This window comes from Tauraco erythrolophus, chromosome 3 (genome assembly GCF_009769465.1).
Source record: "Tauraco erythrolophus isolate bTauEry1 chromosome 3, bTauEry1.pri, whole genome shotgun sequence".
NCBI classification, from domain to species: Eukaryota; Metazoa; Chordata; class Aves; order Musophagiformes; family Musophagidae; genus Tauraco; species Tauraco erythrolophus.
The window spans coordinates 27,081,729-27,107,575 of record NC_141467.1 but is presented as its reverse complement, the minus strand read 5'-3'; the positions used below and the strand labels follow the sequence as shown (position 1 = coordinate 27,107,575).

At 42.5% G+C, this 25,847-nt stretch overlaps 1 protein-coding gene and 1 non-coding gene across 3 annotated transcripts in view; one reads left to right on the top strand and one right to left on the bottom strand.

Moving 5' to 3' along the window:
• Window positions 1–4,146: 4,146 nt before the first annotated feature.
• TRNAA-AGC (transfer RNA alanine (anticodon AGC)) lies at window positions 4,147–4,219 on the bottom strand. Its single transcript has one exon. It is a non-coding gene; the product is annotated as a tRNA-Ala (tRNA).
• Window positions 4,220–11,573: 7,354 nt separating this feature from the next.
• DDC (dopa decarboxylase) overlaps window positions 11,574–25,847 on the top strand; it is a 63,869-nt gene continuing 49,595 nt past the window's right edge. For both annotated transcript variants that reach the window (XM_086608496.1, XM_086608495.1), the window contains exons 1-2: window positions 11,574–11,626; window positions 17,534–17,770. In XM_086608496.1, coding sequence (XP_086464622.1) covers window positions 17,570–17,770 — 201 coding nt within the window. In that variant the 5' untranslated portion in view covers window positions 11,574–11,626; window positions 17,534–17,569. The remainder of the gene's footprint in view (window positions 11,627–17,533; window positions 17,771–25,847) is intronic.

The window sequence follows — 25,847 nt, the reverse complement described above, 5'->3', positions numbered from 1 at the left end:
GGTAGTTACTTTAGCAACAGAAGCCTCTGATAAGTAGTGAAGATGCTTTGAAGTTGCTAAGATGATGCATCAAAATTTGTTGTATCCAAAGCAGCATAAAACATCTTTTTGGTCAAGAAAAGTATCGGTAAAAGGAAAAAGGAAGGAAATCAGGACAAATGTAGACCTAGAAGCACCATTCATTTATTTGAAAAGCAGCAGGAAGGTTTTCTTTTCAACCAAATAGGAAATGATATAAGTGCCTTATTCAATAGGTATTTAACAGGACAAATGTAGAGAGAAATATGAAATGGGCAGTGCTAGATAATGGAATGTAGCTGTACAGGAATTTGTGTCCTCTGCTGTGATTTGTATGTTATTCTCTGCTTCACTGCACAGTGCCTCTACTCTCCCAGTTCAATCTCAATCCCAATATTCAGCCCATTTTTCTTGGGAAAAAATAATTAAATTTAGATGCCTGATGAGGATATGAATACAGCTTCACTGTAAGAAAACCCACAGCTCCACCTATCTCTATTCCAAATTCAACAGGCTGAGCCATAACGAATGTTTCAAGTCTTAACACATGCTCTGGATCTCTTATTCATAGAATCATAGAATTGTAGAATCATAGAATGGTTTGGGTTGGAAGGGACCTCAAAGATCATCTAGTTCCAACCCCCCTGCCATGGGCAGGGAAACCCTCCGCTACACCAGGTTGCTGAACGCCTCATCCAGCCTGGCCTTGAACACCTCCAGGGATGGGGCATCCCCAGTCATCTTCCACGTGCCAGTTGAGTGTGCTTCTGGTCACCTTGCCATCACAGGTTTATAGCTTGTCTTCCTGGGTAGCAGCAGGAGGAGCCAGCAGAGCTATATGTTGCAGAGCTGAAGAGAAATACATTGTCTTGAGGATCCAGAAATACTGTTGGGCTTTTTGTGACAGCTTGCTATCCTAGGATTGGTAGAAACCAACTGATTTTTGTAAGTATCCGTTGAATATATGACACTATTTCTTATGTTTTTTTCAGTGAATAGGACGTGTCTTCCTTTGTAAGGAGGTCGTATAATTCGTCCTTTGTTTAACATCGCATTGAGTTATTTCCTGTATCTTAGCAGTGTTGCAGGCTTGGAATATGCTTGACATGCATTGTACTTGCAGTTGAAGAATCTTGAGTTAATATTTGGTTTTTTATATAGTAGTTTAATTACTCCAATTATTTTTATTGAAGACTGCAGCTACATAACATGTAGGTTACTGACCTAGGTTGTATGAGTTTGTTATTGTATAAGCCTGGAGAAGAGAAGGCTCTGGGGTGATCTTATAGCAGCCTTCCAGTACCTAAAGGGGGCCTACAGGAAAGCTGGAGAGGGACTTTTTACAAGGGTGCGTAGTGATAGGACAAGGGGCAATGGATTTAAACTGAAAGAGGGCAGATTTAGGTTAGATATAAGAAAGAAATTCTTTACATTGAGGATGGTGAGGCACTGGAACAGGTTACCCAGAGAAGTTGTGGATGCCCCATCCCTGGAGGTGTTCAAGGCCAGGTTGGATGAGGCTTTGGGCAACCTGGTGTAGTGGAGGATTTCCCTGCCCATGGCAGGGGGGTTGGAACTAGATGATCTTTGAGGTCCCTTCCAACCCTAACCATTCTATGATTCTATGATTCTAAGCTACAGTAAATAAACCATAATTCAGATGAGAGGTTAGTGTGATTTTTACATGCCAAACACACATATTAAGAAACAAAATTAGCAACTAATGTAAAATATTAACTGCTTGTAAATCATTCACAAGTCAGAGAATGTAGATGCAGAGCAGTTTTCTTAATTTTTGCTTCAGTGGGTGTCACGGTTTAGCCTGACTGACAACTAAATGCCACACAGCCGTTTGCTCACCCTCCCTCACACGCAGGGAGTGGGAAGGACAATTAAAGGGGAAAAGGGAAGAAGACTGTGTGTTACGAACAATTTCATAGATTTCATAGATTTCTAGGTTGGAAAAGACCTTAGAGATCATCAAGTCCAACCATCCCTAATCCCCATTAAACCATATCCTCAAGTAGATCATCCACCCTATTCTTAAACACATCCAGGGATGGGGACTCAACCACCTCCCTGGGCAGCCTATTCCAGTGGCTGACAACCCTTTCAGAGAAGAAATACTTCCTAACATCCAACCTGAATCTCCCCTGACTAAGCTTATACCCATTTCCTCTTGTTCTATCACCCATCACTAATGTAAAGAGCCCTTCCCCCACCTCCCCACCATCTTTTCTCAAGTATTTGTAGGCTGTAATCAGGTCTCCCCTCAGCCTCCTCTTCTCCAGGCTAAACAGCCCCAACTCCCTCAGCCGCTCCTCATAAGTTTTATTTTCCAGCCCCTTGACCAGTTTAGTCGCCCTTCTTTGGACTCGCTCCAGGAGCTCAATATCTCTCTTAAAGCGAGGGGCCCAAAACTGGACACAATATTCCAGGTGCGGCCTCACCAGTGCCAAGTACAGGGGCAGGATCACTTCCCTGCTCCTGCTGGTCACACTATTCTTGATACACGCCAGTATCCCATTGGCCTTTTTGGCCACCTGGGCACACTGCTGGCTCATATCAAGCCGGTAGTCAACCAACACCCCCAGGTCCTTCTCCGCCAGGCAGCTCTCCAGCCACTCTTCCCCGAGCCTATAGCGATGCTTGGGGTTTTTATACCCCAAGTGAAGGACCCTGCACTTGGCCTTATTAAAGCTCATGCCATTGGCCTCAGCCCAACGATCCAGTCTGTTCAAATCCCTCTGAAGGGCCTCCCTACCCTCGAGCAGATCGACACAGCCTCCCAGCTTGGTGTCGTCCGCAAATTTACTGAGGGTACATTCAATCCCCTCATCCAGGTCATTGATAAAGATGTTAAACAGAACTGGACCCAGCACTGAGCCCTGGGGAACCCCACTGGTGACCGGCCTCCAGCCGGATTTAGCCCCATTTACCACCACTCTTTGGGCCCGGCCATCCAGCCAGTTTTTAACCCAAAGGAGGGTGTGCCTATCCAGGCCAGCAGTTAACAGTTTCTCAACCAGAACACTATGAGAAACTGTATCAAAGGCTTTACTGAGGTCTAGGAAAACTACATCCACAGCCCTTCCCTTGTCAACCAGGCAGGTAACCCCGTCATAGAAGGTGATCAGGTTTGATTGGCAAGACCTGCCTTTCATAAACCCATGTTGGCTGGGCCTGATCACCTGGTTAACCTGTATGTGCTCATTAATAGCACTCAAGATAACCTGTTCCATGACTTTGCCCGTCACCGAGGCCAGACTGACAGGCCTGTAGTTCCCCGGATCCTCCTTCCGCCCTTTTTTGTAAATGGGGGTAACATCCGCCAGCCTCCAGTCCAGCGGAACTTCCCCAGTGAGCCAAGACTGTCCAAAGATAATGGACAGGGGTTTGGCAATGACATCCGCCAGCTTCAGGACTCTCGGGTGGATACCATCAGGCCCCATAGACTTGTGGGCATCCAGCCGAAGGAGCAGATCCTTGACCCATTCCTCTTGGATCACAGGAGCTTCAATTTGCTCTCCCTCCCTGCACTCAGACACCGAAGGCCAGCTCACCTGGGAACTACTGACCTTATTATTAAAGACTGAGGCAAAGAAGGCATTAAGGACCTCAGCCTTGTCCTCATCCCTAGTGACTAACGTACCCCCTGAGTCCAGCAGGGGCTGGAGGTGATCTTTAGCCCTCCTTTTGTTATTAATATATTTATAGAAAGACTTTTTGTTGTCCCTTACGGAGCTGGCTAGTCTAAGTTCCAATTGGGCTTTTGCCCCCCTACATGTCCTAACTTCCTCCCTGTATTGATTCCTGGATGCCTGCCCATTCTTCCAAGACTTATAGACATCCCTTTTTCTTTTGAGATGTTCCCAAATCTCCTTTGTCATCCAAGCTGGTTTTCTACCCCAGCGGCTCGACTTCCGGCACACAGGGACAGCTCGCTCCTGTGCCTCCAGAATTTCCTTTTTGAATAGTAACCATCCCTCCTGCGCCCCCTTACCCTTGAGAGCTGTCTCCCATTGGACTTTATTAACCAGACTTCTAAACAGCCCAAAGTCAGCTCTCCCAAAGTCCAGCTTGGCCGTTTTAGTGTTCCCCCTCCTAACTTCCCCTAGAAAAGTATACTGGAGAATGCGGGCATCGATCCCGCTACCTCTCGCATGCTAAGCGAGCGCTCTACCATTTGAGCTAATTCCCCATCTAATTTAATAATATAAAAGTAATAACAATGATATATGAATATATATATGTATAATGATAGTAATATATAAAAATAAGTGATGCACAGTGTAATTGCTCACCATCAGGTGACCAACACCTGTCCCATCCTGGCTAACAATCCCAAAACAGGTAAGTCCCAACACCGCAATCCCGGACAGGCAAGAGGCCTGAAAAGGGAGCTAGGGGGAGATAGCACTCTGAGAATACAAGCGTGAGAGCCTCTGGAAGAGCAAAAGCCCTTCTTTCCAGTCAACCCTCATCTTTATACTGGGCATGGCGTTGCATGATACGGAATACTTCATTGGCCAATTCAGCCCTCAATCCTAAGTCTAAGTTCAAATTATAAGGGGAGTTGTGGACCCTTTGTCCCAGCTGTGCTTCCCCCCAACCCATTGTGCTCCTGCACACTGGCAAAACATGAGAAGCTGAAAAGTCCTTGAGGCCTCAGTACCAACTATAAACATCAGTGCACTGTCAACATTCTTCTCATAATGAGTCCCAGACTAAAACCAAACACAGAGCTCTTCTAGCTGCTAAAAAGAAGAACTAACTCTGTCCCAGCTGAAACCAGGACAGTGGGCAATAGGAAAAGCTTTAGACTGGAGTCTTGTTGAAAGAGGGAAAATATTATCCCCTAGAATTCAGCAGAAGCTATAGGCAGGTAAGATATTTTGCTCCATTATATGTTGCAATGTATGTAACACAAAATGTGGTAGTGATTCTCCTTCCCTCAGCATACTTTCCTGCCATTCTGTATTCTCTGAGCACTTAAAAAGAGTGAAAAATGGCATTTCTTAACCACTTACTGCTGACAAAAGTTAGCCTGGTGGTAGAGGTGGAAGGGATGTTTCTAAGACTATGTAAATCAAGATCACTCCGAAATAAAACAGAGAGATTTTTAAAGAGTTAGCAGAAAGAAAAAAAAAAAAAAAACAACACAAATCTCAAAACTCCCAAAATTTTTCTAGCCTGTCTTTCAGAGAATTATGCATAATGTCAGACTGCTGTAAAGGCAGGCTGCTTCTGGACTGACCTCAGCACACAAAAATCTGTGCCTCTGACCAGAGACAAACTCTGCTGGAGTATGGGTGGGGAGGTGCTACCACTTTAAACGTGGCCTAGATTTAGACCATTTGGATTCCAAATGGAATTGGAGCTAAATGTGGTAGCACAGAAAAATAAGCTCAAAGAGAACAACCTTTCCTAGCAAAATATTTTATGGAAGCTGCCCCTGAGGACTTTCCCAGAACTGCACAGCATATGGCAAAGACTTATATCTGTACTTGAAAACAAGAACTTGAACTAAGGTCTCTGAGCACAAAGCAAATGAATGCATTGGACTATCCTTCTTATTTAGCTGTCTGTCTCCTCCAGTCACATGTAAATCCTCTCTAAATGAGAGCCTGTCTCTCCTAAAGATAATGTGGAAGCTGTGATTGTCTGAGGTGTGGAAATGAGCAGTATCATAAGGAGAACAGATGGCAGGCAGCTCTGAGTGGGGGTACGGCTGGCTGCGCAGTGAAGCTACCTGCAGCAGCTTAAGCTGTTATCTTTTCTGGCTGGCTGTTTTGCCTCCTAGCTGGAGACGACTGCCCTTCTTGGGGAGTTGGCAGGATGGAGCGTGTGAACACTTGGTGGCTCTGTCACCCAATGCTGCAGGGACAGGCGGAATCTTTTAGGGATCTTTGGTAGAAAGAGGATTGGCCACAGGGTTGTGGTTACAATTGGAGCTTTATTATTACATTAAATATTTAATTATCAGCATAGCTTATTATTATTTACAATTTCCAGCATTTAGTGTAGCTTATTGTTGCACAAAGGTTTTAACAATTATCATACATATCATAGGGACTTTTTACAAGGGTGTGTAGTGATAGGACAAGGGGCAATGGATTTAAACTGAAAGAGGGGAGATTTAGGTTAGATATAAGAAAGAAATTTTTCACTCAGAGGGTGGTGAGGCACTGGAACAGGTTGCCCAGAGAAGTTGTGGATGCCCCATCCCTGGAAGTGTTCAAGGCCAGGTTGGATGAGGCTTTGGGCAACCTGGTGTAGTGGAGGGTTTCCCTGCCCATGGCAGGGTGGTTGGAACTAGATGATCTTTGAGGTCCCTTCCAACCCTAACCATTCTATGATTCTATGATTCTATGATACTTTCAGTTAAGCAGAATTTCTAGTAAACAGTGTAGCTTTCTTACTGTCTAGAGTCTTTAGTTACCTAGAATTTTAGTCACTTGGACCCTCTGCATATTTGGTCAGATTCTTAATAATCAGTGCTCGGTACAATAATCATAATCTGGACTCAGACTTTACCCAAAATAACGTGAGTCGCTCCCTCAGTCTTCAGAGAAAGAAGACAACAGTGGATGCATCCCAGACTGCTGGGGGATCATGGGTTTTGCTGTTCAGCAGCCAGACTTTGCAGCTGCTTGATCTGTATCTCGTGTGCCGTTACACTTCCCTGTTCCGTAATGGGTGTCACCACATTCTGGCAGCAATGCTTGGTGGGCAAATAGTCTTGTCGCAATGCTGATGGGATCTGGCTGCTCTGTAACGAGGGTCGTCACATCTTGGTGACAACCACAGCATTGAAAGGGGGAAGAGAGAAGAATGTGATACGTGATCAGCACGCTTACGTTTTATGGCTGTCTTAGGAAATGGCGTTGGTTATGCTAACCGTGTTACCAGGAGTCAGAAGCAGGGCGTACTAGTCACAGGGCTCCAAGGGAAAGCCTCTCATCTTAGTGTAATGCATCTTGCCAAGCAAAAATCACACAGTGCTCCCAAGCAGTTGAGGCACGTACATGTATCACTGCCACCTCTGAGAGAGAGAGACAATAACCCACAGCAGAAGGTAGCAAACACGACCCTACTCATCACTTCAGTGGTAAGTGTGTGTCCATGACCAGGGAGACCCGTGAATGTGGAAGATTCAGTTCCCACTCAGTTCTCCAGAGTCCGAGGTCTATGATACGTGTAGTTTCTCTTTCTTGGAGAAAGTCCATGTACTCAGTAACTTTTGTGTTATAGTAAGCATAAATTCTCCAGAAAATAGGCATTGAGCTTTTCTAGAAAGGTGCTTAGGTTAGCACAGGACTGAAGAGGAGTCAAGATACCTTTGCAACAAAGCTGTCAGGGAGGAAGGGGAAGAAACATGAGTATGATCTCTTGCCATAGTACTTGCTGTCAGACAGTTGAGCACCAACATGCTCTTTATGAGGAGACTTCAATGTTCTCATCCCATACAGAATGATACAAGGCTTATATTGGTGGCAAATGCTCTTCCAAGCTTATTTCAAGCAATGCGTGGTAGTGCATGGTCCTCATGACAATGCGTTAATCACAGCCAGTGACAAAATGTCTTCTGGACCAAGCGTTATGTGATCTTTGATATCTTTGTAAACAGTGATCAAACCAATCACTTACATAAGAACCAGCTGCATTATGTTCCTTTTGTATCTCAAGCCATCTTGTTCCTCATGCCTCCCCTGGGCCTGTCTTTTCACCCACACAGTGGACTATTCTATTCAGAAATTAACTGCTATAATTTGCTTTTCTGACATGAGGTCTTAATAGCACATTTAAGCCCTGATAGCAGTTCATCTATCAGCCACAGCTTCTGTGAGGCTCATAGTGGTCAACACTTGAGAAAATTCTTTCTGTGAGCAACGTATGCCTGGATGAGTGCTGCAGCAGTGCTTACACCCCTAGGTAGGCACATCTTCTCAGCTCACAGCAGAAGCTATTCCTCTCTGTTGGAAGAGCCTGCCTACTGTGATTGCAGCCTGCTCTCACTGTCTCTCTGACTCTTCACAGCCTGTCAGTTTTTCTGTTGACGCTTTTTCAGTTCATCACAACTCTCTTTTCGGTAGGCTTTCTTCCATAAGAATAAAGTGCTTAGGCTGCCTCCAACCAGCAAATGGTACGTTAACTCCTCCGAAGCTGTGTGAGCTGTATGTTTGAGTCTGTGTCCATGTTCACTTCGTTAGCAGCTCCTTTTTATCCTTCTTTGGTTTACCTTCACACGTTCACACAGACAGCAATACAGAACTGTGCAGGGAAAACAAGTCACACATAAAATCTTCATGAGGGATAAGATAGATACTTTCCCAGTTTGTCAGCTTTGTCTGGGATTCATCTCCTGGCTAATCTGTTGCAAAGTCTACTTATGTTCTGCAAGAGATTTAGTTTTTATTCTTGTACGATGCAAGTCATCCATCCATTTGTGTCTGAAGGCTTTATTTGATTATTTCTTCTAAAGGAAATACAGCCTCTGTTTTATTCAGAAAATTGTTAGTTGCACATTTCTGCTAAAATAGTCTCTTCTGTCCTGTCTCATCTTTATGGCTCATGCAGATTTGGACCTTGTTTGCGAAGCATAAAAGGACTTTCCATTCCAGTACCTCTGAGTGATTCTTAGAGTTCTTCTCTTTCTTTTTGCTTTTTGTAGATAGTTTTCGTTTCCATTACTGGTATTATTACATTCGTGGAAGAATATATTGGGAAAAAAAAAAAAAAAAGACAGACAAGACAGGCTTCTACTACTGTTTTTTTCTGAAGGAGCAACAGCGAGGGAAGCAGGAAAAAAGGCCTACAGCCTCCAAGTAGCATCCTCAAACTACAAATAAGGAGTAAACCAAATACTAAGCAACAAACCAGTGTTTTTTACTATGCTTAGGCAACAGTGACTGTTCCTTTGACACCAAATGTTGAAAACAGGCACAAACGTTGTGCTATTATGATTCTTAATTAATTGTTACAAGCTATTTTCTCAATATCTAACATATTGATGATATCTGAGTCAATTGAAAACCCTTCACATTACAGCTCAGACCAGGTTTGTTCAAACAACGTTAGGCTCAGTGATCTACAGCACAAACACTTCTTGACCAAATTTAGTAACTACAGCCACGCCGGGAGGACAGCATGAGATGATTGTCCCGCTATTCAGGTGAGGGAAAAATAAAGTTGGGAGTAAAGCAATGTAATCATAACTGGACTGAAAGCCTGGGAGAACTGCCTTTTAGTTTCTGATCTGCATTGTATAACAATGGAAGAGGTGAAAACTGTTGAAAAGCAGCTACAAACTGTTGAACTGCCTGTGCTTTGATCCATGTCTGTGCACACGGACTGGCAGTGGGACTGCAGAGTGACTGATAACACATTCTCTGCATCATTTTCTGGTGCTGCGCTGGAGCCTCCTGGTCAAACACATTCTCTCTCCCACCTCATTTGCAAACCAAAGAGTTCAGCAATGGTAATAAATTGGTACCATTACGGCACGGGCACAGCATCATTATATATCATCATCTGGGTGACATACCTCCAGGTGCAATAATAATAATAATAATAATAATAATAATAATAATAATAATAATAATAATATGATCTGTTGATTGCTTCCCAACAAACTCTGGCCTTTAAACCTTTTAGGGGCATCTGTTAATTCTCACACACTGGTATCTTGAATTTTGAAACCGTTTGACAGCAAAGGGGAGATCTCTGCATTGTCTTTCAGCAGTAAGAGGAGTTCTTCTCTGTGAAAGAGCCAGCACTCTGAAGGGTCTGGAGCAAATTTGCAGGGCCACAGCAGGTCTGACTTAGCCAGCACTTGTTACAGAAAACGTAATGGTCTTCCTTTGTCCACCACAGAAAGATTATGTTAAGCAAAGATTTGTGTACTGACGATAGTTGATAAGGAGAATTATGAGAAGTAGTATGAGCCAGAAGAAATACTAGAATTATAGAGAGACACAGGATATGTTTTTAGAAGGGCATTTAATTCCTTTTTTCCACCTTGCCTATTGTACCTCTCATAATTTATTTCTTTTTTCTTCCTGAGAAATAAAACTATTGCCTGGTCACAGCAACTTTTAAGGTAACTTACAGGTACAGCAGAGAAGTAAAAACGCATCAGATTACTTTGAGGTGGTGTTTCAACACTCTGACTGATTAAACGAGCATTTTAATGCTCCTGTCTTAATTTTAGTTTCCAATTTTATTTTTCTTTGGAAATTATTTAGCTTTTGCAAGCCATTTGGATGAAACATTGAGGCTAGATTTGAGTTATCTTTATGTTTACTAGAGACATCTTCAGTTTCTGCATCTCTTATACCCTTTCAAAGTATTTTGAATTTTCAGCCTTTTCAGTTGAATTCAAGGAGAAAGAAAAAATAGGAAAAATCTCCGAGACACTTTTTTCTTATGGGGTCTTAGTTTGTCCAGGCTGTAACCCTGTGCACTCAGGAGTTGGTTTGTGGTGGAAAACAACTGAAAGCCAGCTGTGACTGACCCTGGGATTTCTTGATGCTTTCAAGATTGTAGACTGATCCTTACAGCAGCCATAACCCAAGAGCTGAAAACGCAAGTCAGATCACAGAGTAACATCGAGCACAACAAGCACAATGAAAACCTCTAAGCCAATCTGGTTTTATTTTGAATAGGCTCTTTTGGAATTGTAGCAGGGCTATAATGGGCTTTATATCATTATAACAGCAAACACAACCATGACAGTCTTAAAATATATGACAGCCAGAATTAGTTCTTCTTTCACAAAAAGGTTGGCTGCAATACTGCAGGGCACTAGAGACTGGTCTGGGAGCAGTGGCTGTCCCAGGTCTCCTGCCACCCTATCTGGCTATAAACTGTTCAGGACTATGAAATGCTGATAGTATTTTCTAAAACAAACTTGAAATAAATAAAAATGACAGGTGGTTGCCTGGATTCATCTAGAAAAGAGAACTCCCCATAAAACTTTTCTTTTAGAATAGGGAAACAAATCTTCAACATTTGCTATCGCTTTTAAGTATATGTTTGATGAAAGAGTGGAACTGGAAAAAGTTAGGTGCAGCATTTCCGAGGATGTTAATGCCACGTGTATACCTGTTTAGAGCTTGCAGTCACTCGAGTGGTATTTCAGCTGTATCTGTGTTTCTTTCCTGACAATAACGTTTCACGGAAGCAGTTCAAAGCACTTGCTTTTACAGCAACTGCCACAGCAGAGAAGTCCCGGAGCGTGTAACGTAGACTGGGAGCATGGGATCGAACGCTCACAGTCAGACTCCTTAATGGAGTTCATGGAAGGAAACACACACCGCTCCACTTCGCAGTTAGCGCAGGCAGTGACCATTTCTCAGTCAGATCCTTCTGCCTTTTGGGTAGCTTTTCTTGCTGAGTATGTTTTGGAGGAGGTGTGGGAAGGAGGTGGGGGGGATGCTGCTGCTGCACGTTCAATGCAAAGCACTTGGCTGTGATAGGCTGAGGGGATGTGGATACTCTGCCTATATATGCTGGCAACTGCATCCTCCGGGCTTTATAGCCGTCACAGAGAAGCAAAGAGACGGGGAGAAAGACAGAGGAGAGGGAAAAACCTTACCAACTCACTGTAAGTGACATTCTTCATCCTTAAAGCTTTGTGACTGTTGAATTCAAGTGGGTACATTTGGATTAATGCAACAATTGGCTACCTAGAGTGGGAGCTCAGCTACTAAACAGCCAGCCTGTGTTATTTTAGGGATAATCTGGGATGCTGAAAAGGCGTTTCTATTTAACCTAAGTTTGCACAGTGTAGTGTGCACCTCTTATTTTTGTGTTTACTTGTTTTTACATATGATATATGTCAGCTATAAGTGTTTATGTACATTTATGCAGAATCCCACGTATCCAAAAGTTTATATCTTGTCTTTCTGTGCAACAGTTCTGAACAACCAAGCAGACCTTGAGAAATTATCTGCCAAATATTTTGAATAATTACATTTTCAAGATAAATTCAATGCATGAGTTTTTAGGGTGAGGTTTTCCTCAGAAATAACCCTTTCCCAGCTCTATAATAAAACCTAAGATGGGAAAATTACTAAGTTGCAGACTCTGTGCCAGTGACAGCAATGAATAAAACCAGCAACTTCTAACTGGAAGAAAAAAAAAAATTTTAATTAAGTGTAGGAACTGTAACACGTATACGTAACGCTTGACTTGTGCAAAGGTAGAAGTACAAAGTAGATCCAGTTCCTTTTTACTCATGCTGAAATAAAATGTATCCTGCCGTCCTTGTTCAGACAATACTCCTATTGCCAATAGTAGAAGTTTAGCTTAACAGTAGCTGCAAAAATCTTCAGCTTGTTGGGTTCAATAGCAGAAGGTTCTCATGGCTTCAGTGGTGTCACTGTAGCACCACAAGCCTTTAAATTACACTGTATTCTGCAACAATCAGTTGGCAGAATAGAAAGTGCATTTGTCTCGTTTACTGGAAAGGTACACAGTTAACATTTCTTTTTTTTAAGCCAAAGCAGCTATCTGTTTAAGGTGCTATTAATGTGTCTGTGCATTCTTCCTTTCTGTATTTAATAATAGAAGCTGCTAAAAGATTGTATTATGTTAGCCGTTTTTTATTTTATTTTGGTGAACCAGAGAACAGGCACTCATAAAATTGTAAGACGTCGAGTATGCCTCTCTCCTCATTTGTTCTCTTTTTCCTCTTTTTCCTCCTTTTCCCCTTTTTTCCTCTTTTTTTTTTGTCTTTTTTCTTCCTCATAATAAATTTCCTGGTAGTATATAGGTATCTTTTACATTTATAATTAGTTAATGCAAAAACATAGGTATCTTTTACATTTATAATTAGTTAATGCAAAAACAGACTCTAAAATTATAGACAATATTTTTAAACAGAAATAATGAATAAGTTGAATGTTGTCTACACAATATTACACCTATAAACATACTTAACACTTAATTGTGCATAAACTGCTCATTTGTATGGTTCAGTTTCAAATAAAGTAGAAAACAGTTTGCAAATGAATGCTATACTGAATATACAATCTAAAGACTAACAACAGTTTTCAATAACTTCACTAAAATAAAATGTTGCCATGTTCTTATTTCAGTGCACCGAGGTAGAAGGACTAGTTTGAACAAAGCAGCAAAGTATATTTCAACTTTAGATAGTGTAGTGTATTTGTCCTATGACAAAGTCCAGCAAAATTAAAGAGCAAAAAGTTTACATATTAATTAAAAAATATACATTTATATCATTTAAGGTTTAACATAATTATTCTTGATTTTATCTGAAGTTAAGAGCAAAACTCAATCTTCTCCAGTAAAGTAGGACTAACTGAAGTAGTATGCAGTGGTGACAATATCCATTGATTCTTGCTGAGAACAAAAGTGCTCAGACATAATATGTTTGTTCAAATTGTATTTTATCAGTCAAAGTGAGGCTGTTGGTGAATTTTAATATAGACTGTGCTTACGAAGTGCTAGAGGTTAGTAATTCGGCAGGATGCCTCCAGAGAAGCTGTGCTCTCCTCACTTGGGGTTCACCTGGGGTTCAGCTGGCAGATGTTGAATATGCTGAAATTCATCCTGGGAGGTGTAGGATCCCTGAGAACATGGAACATTCATCATTCTTCAATGAAATAGACCACTATTAAATACTTCAGAGAGAGGCTCAGTTTCTCTGAAATTTCCGTTTAGTTTTGGAAACTCAGCCTGAGTTATTCTGCAGTTGAAGTCCCTTTGACTGAAGTAGGTATTTTGAGTACATACAGATTGTAACACTCACCCCTTTAGAAAATATGGATGCTCTCAAGCAGTGTTTTCATCTTAGACCCTAAGGGCTGACTTGTCTGAGGTATTTTGCTGCTTAGAAAATCGCATTCTATATTTTTAAAAAGTATCGGTATAGAGGGAAGGTCTCTAGGCATTGTGTTGTTGCTTTGTACACGTGTTGTATAAGCATATGAGAAGTTGAAGAGAGAAATATTCTGTACTGGTAGAAAGGCAAAATAGTTGTTTTTATAGTACTAAGTGGTAAGCATTACGATTGTCAGATAGGCAGTCTACTGGATATGGCTTCCACTGCAAGTAATACTTTCGGGTAGACGAAGTGAAATCTATAATGAACAGTTGAGGAAAGGAATAAAAATAGGGATGAGAGTGTAAGTGGGTCTTGTCACTCACAGAAGAACAGATATAAAGTAGGAGGTGAAAAGGTTGATTTAAATGACCACTGTGTTCCTGCAAGGAGTATGCCTTCACAGTTCCCGGTGAGATATGTGTATTACAGTAAGTAAGGAATTTTCAGGCAAGGACTTGTAGGAAAGAAGACGAGTGGAACATAAAAACAGATAGACGTTTAGATAGATTTTAGTTTCTTGGTAGAGTCTTTGGAGGAAAGAAGAATTAAATACTTTGCTTCAGACTGAAGCAGATTGGTGTATTTCACTGGATCGAACTGCATTGAAAGTTCATTAGAGGTTAACTAGATACTAGATAACTATGGCGGATTTGGGATGGATGGTTCATCTTCCCATTCTTTATGCTTAAACTTCCTGGTTCAGTTACCTCTTCCATGCAAAACAGTGATTTAATTATTTTCCCTGAATTTTGAGAATGCTATTGCAACAGTGATTTATGGCAGAAGTAGCAAAGCCAAAACAATGTTAGGATGAACCAGTGGACCTCCAGTTCTTGGGAAGAACTATAGATAACAAATAATCACTGAGATCTTATTTGTTATCTAAAATGCGTATTTTGTCAAACTGAGTTGACAAATTTCAGTTCCATGGTCGTAGGCTAAAACCACAGAATGTGTTTAGATGTTTAGATCTAAATTTTATTTGCTTATCCTGATATCCAAAAAGAACTTTGTCCAAAAAAATAATAATAAAATTGACAATAAATTGTATCAGCATACTATATAGGAACAAGATGATGCAAATATTACTTGGAATAGAAAGAAATTTCAGATCAAAAAAAATCTACGTGGTAGAAAAATGGTCACGAGCTATATAACGTAGTATCTATGTTGCAGTAATATGATAAAGTAAATTTATTTTTTTTCTGTGTGTTTGTGAGCTGTTTTGAGGTTACACATGATGCTATTTAATTTATGCCATTTGATTTCTATTTTGGGGAAAAAAAAAAAAGCGATCCACAGAAGCTTCCATGTGAAATGATGCCCTATGTTTCATTGATACAAAGTAGAGCTAGAGAGTAGTATAGTGATATTCTTAACCTGTTCTGACATTGACAGTTCATAGGACCAACAGATACCGAATGAGATGTTCAGCTGAACTGTTCCACATGTAAAAGTCTGTAGGAATAACCATAATTCAGTGGTGAGCAACAGTACTGCTAGAAACAAATCTTCACGTTCTGAGTCAGTTAAGTCTCAGGCAACTTGCACTAATTTGGCAGTCATGAGTTAAATTCTTATTTTCACAGCTTTTCTCTCTGAAACCAGAGGAAAAAATCACAGATTACTGTGTGCAAATTCTTTAGAGCATGCTATAGCAGTGAACTGATGGATGAAGTAACATTAAAGAAACAGTGACTGCACAAGTTAAGGGTTAAGTTAAAGATACTTTGGAAAAGAAGTGAAACAGTACAATATTTAGATTCCTTGTGGCAAAAATATCTAAACTAAAGAACTGAGCCTTGGGGTGTAATTAGATTGCTGCCACAGAGATGCATATTGATGCTGACTTATTAAAATTTTAAGTTTATTAAAATTCTGAACTGCGATCAAAGATATGTTAAATGAAAATGCACATATGATTTGGGGGGTATTGAAGAAATGGAATCATCCTGATTGTAAAGGAGTAGAAACAAAACTGCTTGCTTAAACACAGTCTTTCGTAGAGCAGATGACACACAAAGCTGGCTGGTAGAATCCTCTGAGGACCACAATGACTACTGGTAATGTGTTTCTGGCAACTTAGTAGCAAGATCTGAGAAAGGTCCTAATTCCCCTTTCAGAAAGGCACAGAGCGAACCAAATAAATGCTTACATGATGGTTAAGGAGAGTAATATAACTCTAACAAAATAGCCACAAGAACAGCTATTCTCTGGGGGGCTAGAAGTCCCTACTGTGCAGATCCTTGCTTTCCCAAGTGGTTCATGACCTACAGCAGCGCCCTGCTTTCTTAAATGGCAGCAGCTGCTGCTTCACACAAATCCCACATCCTCTATTCGTAGCAGCAGAGATGTCTCCAAGACGGTGTTTATCAATGATGTTTTTCTTTTGTAATGTGACAGTACTAATTTACATATAATAAAGCCCAGAAGAGTCTCTTGTTTCCCAAAATGATGTCCTCAGTTATAAACCCTTAGCACAAATAACTAATATCTAAGAAATTGTCTCTTAATTACATAATGTTCACGTTGCGCTTAATGTAATTATTTTGTTACAAAGTGAAGATCTGAAGGTATGGGAACTAAGCATAGTAATTCTTTAGACCAGCAGTCAGTATCCTTGCTTCACTTGCCTATTTTCTTACTAGATTCCAAGGGACAGTATCACTCACTCAACCTGAGTGTATAAAGACTGTTGGATGCTTTTTAAGCACTGTGGTCTCTACCTTGTGTTCACTGAGCACTCAGAATGCACAGCTGCGTACAGTAAAAGAGTTGGGTGGGCCAGGATAGCAGGAGCAGGCACCCTAGCAGTATGAATTTATGTTTCCACAGCACTTTGCAGGCAAATTCCAGCTCAACTCAGCTGAGCCATACATTGCCTTGGGTGTGCTCACACAGTCTCTGCCCAGCTCAAAGCATACCTAGAGGTCCAGCCTAATGTCTTGGAAACAGGGACAGCCCCAGACAGAGCTTCTTCACATCCTCCTGTAAAACACAGTACAGATCAACTCTAAGTGAATTCTAATTGAAGCCTCAGTAAGAAATAAGGTTTTGTAAATGGCACAGCACGTGCATTTACAGTAAAAGAGTAAAGAAGCTAAATCTTGAGGGAAGGCAGGAGTCAAGAAGTAGATAAATGACAGAGCAGCACAGCGGATCACTGTGATAACTGTGGTTATTACAGCTTGTTATTATAGATTATAATAGAGGCACACAGCATGCTATTTTCTTAGACCTCATCTTTATAAGGCAGGAGAGAGTCTGTTGCGTGCCACATAACAATGCCACATCCTTGTGTCAACGAGAAGCAGTAGGGATTAAATCTGTGATTTCTGAATCTTCATCAATGTGCCTTTATTGGTCTTCTGTGCTAAAGATACAGCCTATCTGTATGAATCTAATCTACGTCATGACCAAGGCATCAAAGATTTAACAGTGTCATTTCCTTCTGTACGATGTCCAGCTAATACTGGCGTGGAGCAGAATGCAACACTGCATGGACATTGGCTTAATATGCAGAAATAAAAGAGCATATAGTCTTTTAAAAAATGCCATATGAGTAATCCTATAAATCATCTGAATCACAAATGGAAAACTAGTAATATTTTCTTGGAAAAGTGACTTTTTTGGTTTTGTTTTGTTTTGTTTTTTTTTTAGGATTTTTCTGATAATAAGTCCTAAACTCTGATACCCATGGATGCTGCAGAGTTCCGCAAGAGAGGGAAGGAGGTGGTGGACTATATTGCAGATTACCTGGAGAAGATAGATAAAAGACAAGTCTTCCCAGATGTGGAACCAGGATATCTGAGGCCTCTCATTCCGGACTGTGCACCCCAGGATCCTGAGAGCTTTGAGGATGTCTTTAAAGACATTGAGAAGATCATTATGCCAGGGGTAAGAAAAATGGATCTGTAGTGTAATGTTCAATACTGCATTTAGGTTTACAAAGACTTTAAGAAAAGTGTGGATTGAAGGCTATGCAGTTAGAACTTAGAAACATAAGTACCCACACTGATTAGCTTTTAGAAAGCAGGAGTCTGCTTTACATCCGTAGTTAAAATATGATCTAACACTTGACACAACTGATGTTTTCTACTCTTGCTAGAAATAATCAAATCATTCTTTTGCTTCATGAGAGGCTTGCCTTTGGAAATAATCGCCTTTCCTCCCTTGCATTGGTTAAGGCAAAGCTTCATAGCTTTCAATTTCATGTGATATTTTTGCTATTTGCAAAGCACGGTAAATATTTTATAAAATGGGATTTTTGTTAGTCTGCTGTGCCTGAAGTGTTCCTTCAAGCTGATCTTTAAATGTTAAAATTCTCTTAGGAGACTTCTTTTTATTACCGAGTTGACTAGAACGGATTCTCCCCAATACTGGTGCTGTTGACTTACTCTCCTAAATGTCGACTTCTTCTAGTACCTTTTAAGGGAGATGACCACTGCCTAAATATTAGTCCTTGGATAAATCAGTGTTGGACAGACAATGCAAAACAAAGCGTCTGGCGTTTGTCCAGCACTGAATCTTTCTTGTTTTTCTGCTCATGGTATACTTTTTTTTTTAATTATTTTAAATATATGCTTGTCTCCTAAGGCCTCTAAGTAGCTTGAAAAGGACTGGATTATTCGTAAATGTTAATGAGGAATCCCTCCTTTGGATCTCTGCAATAACCACTTTGGGTTGCTTCTCTGGATGTAGCTAGGTGATATAATTGCCATGTGACTGGACGTGGAACCACTGCTCTGCGAATGTGTTTAGTCAGTGTACTGTAATACTAATTCCTTTTCATTGACCAATGTAAATATTTGATATTCAATGTGGCCTTATCTTGTTTCCCTTGAGCCAAACCAGCTTTCCTTTCACGGGCAAAAGCTCCACTGAAGTCAATGGAAATCTCTCCACTCTTCTCAGAGAGTTGTGGATGAAGTCTTAAATCCAACAGACTTAAATGAGTGCAGATTAGATAAAAGAATTATGTCCAAAACATGCAAATACTTTCATTGCTGCTCATAGATACAATTGTCTTTCCTTTTTCATCGGATTAAAATACTAACCATTTTTTTTTTTTTTCCCGTGAAGTGGAACAGAAAACACTTTGCTTCAAACACTTAAGAACATTCAATAAAATAAAATCAAATTAAAAAATAAGAGATGAATCATTTGAGAACAGAAAGTGAGACATTCAATTCCAATTAAGTCATCAACATGTCATGTTCCCTCTTAATTGATTTTTTTTCTTGATATTTACATGCTCTGCAAATAAATTTACTTTTACAAAGTGATACGTTCTGAAGAAGAAATATTCTGTCCAAAACTTTCCTTTGGTGTGAAATGTTAGTGTTTGTGACACAAAGAGCACAAGTACATAAATCCCAATTCTTACAGTAACTCTGATTCTGCCTGTGTTGTTTATACTTAATACTGAAGACTCACATGAGCAAAGAATCACAAAGTCATAGTATAGCAGAGGTTGAATGATACCTCTAGAGATTATTTACTTCACCCCAACTGCTCAAGGCAGAGTCAGTTAGAGCAGGTTGCTCAGGACCATGTCCAATTGGATGTTGAATATCTTCAAGGATGAAGTCTTCAGTCTGTCTGTTGTCCTGTTCCAAAGTTTGACCACCACTCTCACAGTAAAAAAGCTTATGTTTAAGTGGAATTTCTGTATTTCAGTTTGTACACATTTCTTCTTGTCTTGTCACTGGATACCACTGAGAAGAATCTGGCTTCATTTTCTTTACACCCTCCCATGAGATGTTTATACACATTAAAAAGATACCCCCTGAGCTTTCTGCAGGCTGAACAATCCCAGCTCTCTCAGCCTCTCATCATATGACAGATGCTCCAATCCATCAGTCATCTTCATGGACCTTCACTGGAATCATTCCAGTACATCCAGGCCTTTCTTGTACTGGAGAACCCAGAACTGAACACAGCATTCTAGATGTGGCCTCACCAGTGCTGAGTAGAAGGGAAGCATCACCTCTTTTGACCTGCTGGCAATAGTTTTCCTAATGTGGCCTGGGATGCTGTTGGCCTTGTTTGCTGCAAGGACACATTGCTGGTTTACGTTCAGCTTGTCTACCTGGACACCCAGGTCCATTTCTGCAGAGCTGTTTTCCAGCCAGTCGATCCCTGGCCTGTACTGGTGCACGAGGTTATTCCTCTCCAGGTACAGGCTTTTGTGTTCCTCTGTTGAACTTCATGAGATTCCTTTTGGCTTGTTTCTGCAGCCTGTTGAGGTCCCTTTGAATTGCAGCATAACCATACAGTGTATCAAACACTCCTCCCAGTTCTACATTATTTGCAAAACTGCTGAGGGTGCACTCTGTCCCATCGTCCAGGCCATTAATGAAGATGTTCAACAGTACTGACCATGGTATTGATTCCTGGGGTACACCACTGTAGCTGGACTTCATGCCACTGATCACAACCCTATGATTCTGGTTTTCACTCCACTCCACCGTTCGCTTATCTAGTTCATATTTCATCAGTGTGTTGGTAGGGATGTTATGGGAGATAGTTTTGAAAGTCTTAACGATATCCTGTGCTCTCCCCTTGTCCACTAAGCCAGTCATCTTGTAGAAGGCTGTCAGGTTGCTTAGGCATTATTTTCCCTTCATAAATCTTTGCTGCCGACCTCCAATCATCTTCTTGTCCTTAATATGTTTGGAAACAGCTTCAAGATTGTCAGCTTCCCTGGGAGTGAGGAGGTGAGGCCTGTATTTTCCAGATCCTGCTTCTAGCCCTTGAAGACAGAAGGGACATTTGCTTTTTCCAGTCCTCAGAAACATTCCCCAGTTGCCATAACCATTCAAAGATATTTGAAAGTGGTCTCAATGACATTGTCTAGCTCCTGCAGCGCTTGTAAGTGCATCCCATTAGGCTCCAAGGACTCATATATGCCCGGTTTATTTAAATCATAGAATCATAGAATCATAGAATGGTTAGGGCTGGAAGGGACCTTCAAAGGTCATCTAGTCCAACCTCCCTGCAAGGAACAGGGATATCTCCAACTAGATCAGGTTGCTCAGGGCCTTGTCCAACCTGGCCTTGAACGTCTCCAGGGATGGAGCATCCACCACCTCTCTGGGCAACCTGTTCCAGTGTTCTACCACTCTCATAGTAAAAAATTTTTTCCTAATATCCAACCTGAACCTACCTCCCTCTATTTTAAAACCATTACCCCTTGTCCTATCATAACTGGCCCTCCTGAACAGCCTCTCCCCATCTTTCCTGTAGGCCCCCTTGAGGTACTGGAAGACCGCTATAAGGTCACCCCGGAGCCTCCTCTTCTCCAGGCTGAACAGCCCCAACTCTTTCAGCCTGTCCTCATAGGAAAGGTGCTCCAGCCCTCTTATCATCTTCGTGGCCCTCCTCTGGACCCTCTCCAACTGGTCCATGTCCTTCTTATGTTGGGGGCTCCAGAACTGGACGCAGTACTCCAAGTGAGGTCTCACAAGGGCAGAGTAGAGGGGGAGAATCACCTCCCTCGACCTGCTGGCCACACTCCTCTTGATGCAGCCCAGGACGCGGTTGGCCTTCTGGGCCGCAAGAGCACATTGCCGGCTCATATTGAGCTTCTCGTCCACCAGTACTCCCAAGTCCTTCTCCTCAGGGCTGCTCTCGATCCAATCACCACCCAGTCTGTATTTATGCCTGGGATTGCCACGACCCAGATGTAGGACCTTGCATTTGGCCTGGTTAAACTTCATGAGGTTGGTACGGGCCCACCTCTCCAGCCTGTCAAGGTCCCTCTGGATGGCATCCCTCCCTTCCAGCGTGTCAACGGCACCACACAGCTTGGTGTCATCGGCGAACTTGCTGAGGGTGCACTCCATGCCACTGTCCACGTCACCGACAAAGATGTTGAAGAGGGTCGGGCCCAACACGGACCCCTGAGGGACGCCACTCGTGACCGGTCTCCACTTGGACATTGAGCCGTTGACCACTACTCTCTGAGTGCGGCCATTGAGCCAATTCCTTATCCACCGAGTGGTCCATCCATCAAACCCATGACTCTCTAATTTAGAGAGAAGAATGTCGTGCGGGACAGTGTCAAAAGCTTTGCACAAGTCCAGGTAGATGACATCCATTGGTCGACCCTTGTCCACCGATGCTGTCACCCCATCGTAAAAGGCCACCAAGTTGGTCAGGCACGATCTGCCTTTGGTGAAGCCATGTTGGCTGTCACCCACCACCTCCTTGCTCTCCATGTGCCTTAGCATGGTTCCCAGGAGAATCTGCTCCATGACCTTGCCAGGCACAGAGGTGAGGCTGACCGGTCTGTAGTTGCCCGGGTCCTCCTTGTTCCCCTTTTTAAAAATGGGGGTTATGTTCCCTCTCTTCCAGTCATCGGGGACCTCGCCAGACCGCCACGACTTCTCGAATACAATAGCCAGTGGCTTGGCAACTTCATCCGCCAGTTCCTTCAGGACCCGCGGATGGATCTCATCAGGTCCCATGGACTTGTGCACCTTCAAGTTCCTCAGATGTTCCCGAACCTGCTCTTCAAGTACAGTGGGCGGTGGTTCATCCTCACAGTCCCTGCTAGTTCTTTCCACAGCTTGGGTGGTAAGACAAGAGGCTTTACCATTGAAGACTGAGGCAAAAAATTCATTAAGTACCTCAGCCTTCTCTATGTCCCGGGTAACCAGAGCACCAGTATCCTTCCGGAGGGGGCCTACATTCTCTTTGGACTTCCTTTTGTCCCCTACATACCTATAGAAACATTTCTTGTTGCTTTTTATATCCCTTGCCAAATTCAATTCCTTCAGGGCTTTAGCCTTCCTCACTTGATCCCTGGTCACTCTTACAGCTTCTCTGTATTCCTCCCAGGCTATCTGTCTCCGCTTCCACCCTCTGTAGGCTAACCTCTTCATTTTCAGTTGGTCCAGGAGCTCCTTGCTCATCCACGCTGGCCTCCTGGTCTTTTTGCCCCACTTGTTCTTCGTCGGGATGCACCTCTGCTGAGCTTGGAGAAGGTGCTCCTTGAATGTGGACCAACTTTCCTGGGCCCCTTGTCCCTCCAGGGCCACCTCCCACGGCACTTTGCCCATCAGGTGCTTCAAGAGGCCGAAGTCATGTTTCATGTAGTCAAATGTTTCCTAACCTCATCCTCCTCCAGGGGAGGTCTTGCTTGCTCAAGGCTTTCCCATGCATTTCAGGAGCCTGGGATTCCTGAAGGCAAATTTACCAGTAAAGACTGAGGTGAAAGAGGCATTGAGCTCCTCAGCCTTTTCCCTGTGCTTTGTCTCCAAGTCCCCACCTACATTTACCCTACGTTCCTTTAAATGCTGAGGAACCTGCAGAAACCTTTCTTGTTGCCCTTCACATCCATCACCAAATTCAACTCTAGATGGCTTGGGCTTTCCTAATCCTGTCCCTACATAATGAGACAGTGTCTTTATAGACCTCCTGTCCTGGATCACCTGACCCTCCTTGCTTTTCTTATATGCTGCTTTTTTACATTTGAGCATTTTGGGGAGCTAATTGTTCATTCATGAAGGCCTACTGCCACACTTAACTTCTTGCATGTGCAGTGGACCATTTTTGAACTTGGAGGATGTGATCCTTGAAAATCAACCAGCTCTCCTGGACTACCCTTCTCTCTCGCATGGGATTCTTCCAAGCAGGTCCTGTAACAGGCCAAAGTCTGCTTTCCTGAAGCCCAGGGTTATGATCCTGCTTTGTGCCTTTCTTCCTGCTCTCATGATCCTGAACTTCACCATCTCATGGTCACTGCAGTCAAAGCTGCCCCTGACTTTCACATCCTTGACCAGTAATTTCTAGTTTGTAAGTATCCGGTCGCACAGCCTGGCTCTCCTCATCAGTTCCTCCATCACCTGTGTTAGGGAATTATCATTAATGCACTCCAGAAACCTCCTGGACTTGTTGTGCCCTGCTGTGTTGTTTGTCCAGCAGATATCAGCTTGGTTGGAGTCCTCTGTGAGGACTATGACCTGCAAACATGAGGTTTTGTTCCAGCTGTCTGAATACTGTAGTCATGTATTTCTTCCTGAGCAGGTGGTCTGTAGCAGACACCCACCCAAATGTTGCCCATCTTGAAATCTCCACCAGTCCTGACCCGTAAGTTCTTGACTGGCTCATTATCCATTCCTAGGCAGAGCTCTATGCATTCCTCTTGCATAAAGGACCCCTCCTCTGCCTCGCCTTCCTGATCCATCCTTCCTAAAGAGCTTGTCCTCATCTACTGCAGCACTTCAGTCGTGTCAGCTATCCCACGACATCTCTGTGATCCAAATGAGATCACAGCATCGTAACTGCACACAGCCCTGTAATTTCTCTTGTTAGTTCCCCATGCATCATGCCATAGCATACAAGTGCTTCAGAGAAGCACCCACTTGTGCTAATTTCCCAGAAAAGATATGACAGCTTCCCCCTATAGTGCTGTCCTCTCAGCACTTCCTTATTTATGTGGATACACTTGGTGTCTGCTTTAGCCCTATCTTGTTTTCACGATCTCTCTTGTCCACATTACCCTTCACCCTTTGCTTGCCAAGTCAGTCTGCCTTCCTCCCTTGACTGTGGGTTTTCATCTCCTTCCCCCATCATTCCTAATTTAAAGGTCTCCTTACCAGGTTAGCCAGCCTATCAGCAACGATATTTTTGCATTAGTTGTTCTGATGGATCCTGTCCCTTCCTAGGAGTCAATCCTCAAAGAGGGTCCCACTGGTCTTAAAACCTAAATCCTTCTCAACACCAGGGTCAACACTCAGGTTTCTTGAGTGTTTCACTAGACTCAGCAGGGCTCCCAGCCCATCTGCAACAAGGACATTGAACCTATTCTGTAGCTGCAGATCTGCAGGTGGAGCAGAAGCCTTCCTCCTGGTGCCAGTAGTTGCAAGGTTCTGCCCTTCACCATTGTGAGACTCCATTTCCCAACCCAATAAGCAGAGACTCTGACTGCCCCTTTTTTGGTACATTTGGAGTTCAGGGTCTTTTATCTGAGATACCTTGTTATGTCTCAGGGAAAATCCACTCAATCTCCTTTTTGTCATCTCTGATGCACAATCTACTGATCTCCTCATGCTGTTCTTTTACATGGTGACATGGGCCCTCCACCAGCGCGTACCTCCTACAGACTACAAGACCATTTCCCAGTGCCCCAGCCTTGGCAAGAGGCCCCGTCATCCCTGCTATCCAAGGCCTGCAGAGCTGCATAATTCCTTGAGAGCTTAGTCTGTGTTGAGACCTGTGATGTGCCAGGGGTGGTTGTTCCAGTTGCTGCTGGGAACTGTGCCCTGTGGAGCGTCACCACCACTGCAGAACCATAGTGGTTTCTGGACCTCTTCTGTGCATAGTGCTGCACAACCTGCTGCATCTGTTGGCTGCCTCTGTTAGCTGTGCTCACAGAAACTGAAGTGTGAAAATTATGGTGCTGTATGAACACTGCAGGCAAGGAGTATAGGAAGACTTGCTCACATTTGGTTTAGAGACCTTTAAAATTATTTTCATTGATTTTAGGGACTTTTGAAATTGGATATAAGGACAATCTACCCTCATTATATTTTTCTTTAATCTTCTTCCCATCTTATTCCTGACAAGACTAACATTTGTAAGTACATTTAGTATTTTTCAGCTATAGTGCTTTTCCAGTGTTTCACCAGGGAATGTCTTATCTCCATTATATAAATGAGGAAATGGGCTTCTTCAGAGAGAATAAGTAATATGACAGGGGTCATAAAACCTTGTTTTGCCCATAAGCTATCAGTGGCCCATAAGTGATTCCTGTTTCTTTCACGTTGACATCTTTACTGTGTTAGCTGTGTTCAGATATTTGCTACTTACTGGATGACTGAAAATGTGAAAATAGTGTTCCTTCAGAGGAGCAAGGATACAATTGTTTAAAGCAATAATGCAGTATCCATTGCTTTCTTTACCCTATAGGAGAACAAGCATTCGTGACTGGTTAAACTTCTTTATGGAGACTTATTGTGAAATTGGA